We start from the raw sequence: 6,000 nt of genomic DNA, 5'->3' as shown, positions 1-6,000 counted from the left end.
AATGTTTTGTGTATCAAAATTGTAATTTGAGGGATTACAAAACTCTTATGCAGTATTGAACCTGGTAGATTATGTGTTACAGACATTTTTAAAAAATATGTATTTATTTATTTATTGCTTTTTGGGTCACACCTGGAGATGTACAGGGGTTACTCCTGGCTCTGCACTCAGGAATTACTCCTGGTGGTGCTCAAGGGACCATATGGGATGCTGGGAATCAAACCCGGGTCAGCTGCGTGCAAGGCAAATGCCCTACCCGCTGTGCTATCACTCCAGTACCCGTTACAGACATTTTTGTGGTAATTTTTTTGATAGCAATTTTTGGTAATTTTGTAATCAGTTATGTTTTTGTGCTTTTACATAAAAAACCCAGATTAATGATTTTTATTTTAAATATTTGATATTAAAAATAAAATAATATTACAGGAAATAAATGCTAATATGGAGAAGAATCTTCAGACGGAGCAGTCATCTACTAACTTTGCTCTTCAAAGTTCTTCAGAGACATTATTTTCTATTCAATTATTGGATTTCAAAACGAGTTTACTGGAAGTATTAGAAGAATTACGTATGAGAAGGGTAAGTCTCTTAAATTTTTTTTTAATGAGAGAATTTAATTTTTAATTCTTTTTCCTTTGTTATGGTCATCTAAAGAAAAAGAAGGCCTAACCTATAACAGTCCAAATAATGAAGTTAAAGAGAAAAGAACATTTTAAGTGACTTCAAGGAATGAGAAAGAAGGATGATTTATAAACAAATTAAGAACAATACATTTTTTGACTGTAAATAATTGATATAACAGCTTATGATTATTTTTGTACTTTGGAATGAATAGATACAACAATTATACAATGTTAATGGAGAAATTTTATTCAGAATAATACTTTCTTTAAGAGGTTGATGGATATGCATGATCTTATTCATTTATGAGATAAAGAAACAAAGTAAGGGACTTCAAATCAAACAAACCCTTTATTCAGATCACAAAATTGTCGCCACTTGAGTTTGTGGGACACAAAGAATGGAAGTGAATGGAATTCAGCACCTTGGTGATGAGAATCCTATAACAGTTTACTATAATAAGGTTTACTTTAATAGGTGGGAAAAACACTTCTGAAACATATGCAGTAACACGTATTAATGTTACCTCAATATATTAATATACCTCAATCAAAAATTGTAAAAAGAAATACATCACTGTATCACTGTCATCCCATTGTTCATGGATTTTCTTGAGCGGGCACCAGTAATGTCTCCATTCGTCTCAGCCCTGAGATTTTAGCAGCCTCTCCTTACTCATCTTTCCCAATAATTGGAGGCTCTTTCAGGGTCAAGGGAATGACACCTGTTATTGTTACTGTATTTGGCATATTCAATATGCCACAGGGAGCTTGCCAGGCTCTTCCGTGTGGGCGGGATACTCTTGGTAGCTTTCCAGGTTCTCCGAGAGGGACAAAAATAAATATATACCTATGAAATATTTAAAAATAAAGCAGTGTGGTCATTAAGTGACAAAAATTGTATGTAGTAAGTATCTGAGTTCAGGGAATAAAATATCTAATTTTAAAAGTTACAATCATGAGTTTTATTTAGAAAGGAGATACCTAGATTTAAGATACCTTAAATTGTAAAAGATATTTGGTTTTAGCAGGTGAAAATATGTCTTTGTTGTGCAAAATCTTTTAAATTTCATTTTGAGATTCTGACTCTAAATTTGAAGAGTATGTTATCAGTTCTCTATGAGATCAATTGGTGTTGGTAATATTCTGTAGAGAAAAAAATAAATTAAAACTCTTACAATGGGGCCCGGAGAGATAGCACAGCGGGTAGGGCATTTGCCTTGAATGCGGCCGATCCGGGTTCTAATCCCAGCATCCCATATGGTCCCCTGAGCACGGCCAGGGGTAATTCCTGAGTGCAAAGCCAGGAATAACCCCTGTGCATCTCCAAGTGTGACCCAAAAAGCAAAAAAAAAAAAACTCTTACAATGATCTTGAGAGGAGTTCAATAGGATATTAATGTATAACTATGAAGAGAGAACAGAGGTGGCAAAGAAGAGAATTAGTAAAATTTAGTGACTTCCTAAAATTAAGCTCTAAGTGGAAGAAAAAGAGATCTGAGAAAGGGCAGAGCAGAAAGCACAGAAAACAGGGGCATGTTTTGCCCACACGGGACCCAGTTTAATCTTCAGCACAACATGATCCCCTGCCCCAAGCATAGCCTTGGTGCCCCTGGCACCTTGGGATGGACCGGGACCACATCATAGTATTGAGCCATCAAATTGGCCTCCAGGATGCCAAGCCTGCTTCGCAGCCTCCCATCCCCCCAAATCAGAAATAGCAGTTTTATTATATAAGCATTATTCTCTATTAAAAATACTGAAATTGGGGCTGGAGAGATAGTACAGCAGATAGGGTACTTGTCTTGCACATGATTGACCTGGATATGATCCTCCACATCCCATGTGGTCCCCCAAGCACCACCAGGAGTAATTCTTGATTTCAGAGCCATGAGTTACCTCTGAGCTTTGCTGGGTGTGGCTCCAAAACAAAAATAAAACAAAACTCTGAAATTTATTATAATAAAAAAGTTTAACACAATGTTAATTTTGTATAAACGTACTTATTACCGTAATAGTTCTGTTTATGAAAGAAGTAATTCTATTTTAAAAGGTTAGCTTGGGATTGTGGAGATATGTCGAAGGACTGAAGCACTTATGGAAACATAATTTTATATATTTAATGACAGAGTAGTATTCCATCAGGCATATGCCACAATTTCTTTATTTAGTCCTCTCTTTATGTTGGTGTTAATTTTAGGTTCATTCTGTATTTTTGGACATTGTGAAAAATGCTGTTTTACTTTCAGCACACATCTCCCATCCCAAGTGATACCTTCAATCATCATTGACTTAGTTGTCCCTTCTCTATCTCAACTGCCTTTCCCCCCCTAGGTTCTATTTCTTTGAAAAATGTCATTGGTATTTTTCTAAGAAGTATCTTGACTTTGTAGATTGCTTAAGGTAATATGATGTTATGTGTTTTGTTGTTTTTGTTTCTTTGTGACACACCTAGCAATGTTCAGGGGTTACTCCTGGCTCTGCACTCAGAAATTACTCCTGGTAGTGTGTGGGATTTCAGAGATTGAATTTAGGTCAGCTACATGCAAGGCAAGAGCTTTACGCACTGTAGTGGGTAAAGTATTAGTAAAGCAATAGAACTATTGATCTACCCCTAGGTAATATGATATAATGATTATTATGCTTTCAATTAATGAGCACAGAATGCCTTCCATTTCATAAAAGTACTCTCTTAAAGGTTTCAGCATAAGTTTTTCTCTTTGTTAGCTTTTATCTTGTGTACATTATCTTTTTTTATGTAATTGTAAATGTATTACTTCTTTTTGCTCCAACTTTCCAACAATTAGCCTATAGAAATAGAACAAATTTGTGTATATTACTGAATGTGTGGTGTATTCGATATGCCAAAAACAGTAACAAAAATGGGCTTCATTCCCCTGCCCCAGGAAGAGCCCCCAATATGGCAGCATTGAGAAGGATGAGCAAGGAGAGGCTGCTAAAATCTCAGGGCCAAACTAGGCTGCCAAAACGAAGAAGGTCTAAAATGACTGTCTGCACTTTTAATGCACGTACACTGGCATCGGAAGGATCCATCGAGGACCTGATGGTGTAAACGCAGAAGATCAAGTACGATGTCATTGGATTGACTGAGATGAGAAGGTACTGCTCACATCACGCTGTTTTCCTGTTTTCGACACTGGAGAAGAACTGTTCCTTAGAACATTCGACAGTAGAGGCGTCCGTGGTGTCAGTGTCCTCATTAACACGAACTTGGCCATGAGCATTGATTTGTTCGAATGCCTAACAACCCAAATTGGAAGCTTACATTTGAATAGATGTGGCTCATTTCCAGCAGTTTCTATCTTTGTTGTCTACACACCAACATCCATCTACGATGAAGAAGAAATCGAGAAGTTCTACATGGAGCTGGAGAAGTTTTATAAAGAAGATCACACCTTCTAAAAGGTCATTGTTGATTATTTTAATACCAAGATAGGGCAGAGAGGGTCACCCGAAGAACTCCACATTGGGACCCACAGTCTAGAATGGAATGATCAGCGTGAGAGACTGTTTGAGTTCATCATGTTGACCAAGACCATCCATGGTAACTCGAAGTTCCAGAAGGTCAAATCTAACCATTGGACATGGGAGTCTCCTGGTGGACAGTTCCACAACGAAATTGACCACATCATATTCAATCAGCGGTTTTGCCTGACTGATGTCACTGTTGTCCCAAAATTCCAAACGAGATCAGACCACCGTCTCCTTTATGCGAAATTCTACTTCACGGAGCAGGGAGAAAGGGCTGCAAAGCTTAAGAAGAGAACTCCCAGAATGACCACCAACTGGGAGCTCTTTGGCACTATTGCGGCAATATGGGAAGATGCTGTCATTGACAACATCAACGAGGAACACGATTGACTGGTTTAGTACCTCCATGATTGTTCGAGGAATGCCGAGAGAAAGAAAGCCAAAAAAAGACGCCTGTCTTCAGAAACTCTTGAGCTCATTTGCCAACGTGGTGTGCCATGAGCCTCAGGCATTCTCTAGCTAACATCCAGGCTCACAAAGCTGTGCAGAGAACTGATAAAGGAAGACCTCAAAGAGAGAAGAAGAGCAGGGGTCGGAGCGATAGTATAGCAGGTAGGGCGTTTGCCTTGTGCATGGCTAACCTGGGTTCGATTCCCAGCATCCCATATGGAAAAGGTTGGACTACAGCTGAATCTCACAAAGACAACTCTTGAGCGCTGTCAGGAGTAAGTCCTGAGTGAATGAGCCAGGAGTAACCCCTGTATATTGTCGGGTGTGACCCTCCCCCCCAAAAAAAAACGAAGAGCAGCAGTGTTGGCTGTTGCGGCAGAAGCCGGGAAAAGTATTCGCAATGCCCGCCTGTCCTTTGCCAACTATAAGACCAAGATGACTGCCCTTCGATGTCCTGATGGATCTATCATATCTTCCAGAAGGGCAATGGAAAAGGTTATCCACGACTTCTATTCAGATCTCTTCGATAACCACGTCCAGGATGGATATGTCATTCCCAGCATTCTCCCCCAGCAGTCTCCCTTCGGAACACCATTTCGTTAGTAAAGAAGCATACAGCACCCGGTCCAGACAACGTTAGACCCGAACACCTGAAGAATCTACCGCCAGTACTCGTCAATACTCTGGCTCGGCAGTTCACACACTGTCTGAATGCAAGGTTCCGTCCCAGTAGAAAACCAGCAGGACTGTCCTGTTGTACATGAAGGGAGACATCCACGACATTGGCAACTATTGCCCGATCTGCCTGTTGTTTGTCGTTTACAAGTTATTCACTTGAGTCATCCTGAGTAGGATTGGCAGACACTAGAAAACTGGGTTCCAAAAAGGATTCAGTACGATCGACCATATCCATATGGTGACCAAGGTCATTGAGGTTTCATGAGAGTTCAAGATGCTGCTCTGTCTAATGTTCATTGATTTAAAGAAGGCCTTTGATTCTGTTGAGACTGAAGCAGTCATCAAAGCCCTAGTCAAACAGGGCGTTTAAACTCAGTACATTAGGATCCTTCGTGAGCTGTATTATGGATTCACCACCAGGATCTCACCATTCTACAAGGAAGTCATCATTGATATAAAGAGAGGGGTTCAGAAGGGCGATACCATTTCACCAAAACTCTTCAGTGCCACCCTCAAGAACAGGAATGGGAAGGAATGAAAGTGAAGATAGACGGTCGGCAACTACATCACCTCTGCTCCGCTGATGACATCGTTGGAATAACACCAAACATTAGCCAAGCTGCACAAATGCTGGCCGAATTCAACCGCGAGTGTGGAATGGTCGGACTACAGCTGAATCTCACAAAGACAATGTTCATGATAAAGAACTAGTTCCTGCTGTTCCATTTGCTCTCAATGGAACAAACATCTCTAAATGTAGC

General features: G+C 39.8%; 1 protein-coding gene and 1 pseudogene across 1 annotated transcript in view; both read left to right on the top strand.

Annotated features, from left to right (window-relative positions):
* Positions 1-441: 441 nt before the first annotated feature.
* The window catches only part of CCDC73 (coiled-coil domain containing 73), a 90,037-nt gene continuing 84,478 nt past the window's right edge, over positions 442-6,000 (top strand). The window contains 1 exon segment of the mRNA XM_004607967.2: positions 442-579. Within this exon segment, the coding sequence (XP_004608024.2) occupies positions 442-579 (138 nt within the window).
* On the top strand, positions 3,624-5,429 carry LOC129405659 (craniofacial development protein 2-like; annotated as a pseudogene).

This window comes from Sorex araneus, chromosome 6, assembly GCF_027595985.1.
Source record: "Sorex araneus isolate mSorAra2 chromosome 6, mSorAra2.pri, whole genome shotgun sequence".
NCBI classification, from domain to species: domain Eukaryota; kingdom Metazoa; phylum Chordata; class Mammalia; order Eulipotyphla; family Soricidae; genus Sorex; species Sorex araneus.
This window is presented reverse-complemented; position numbering and strand designations above follow the sequence as displayed.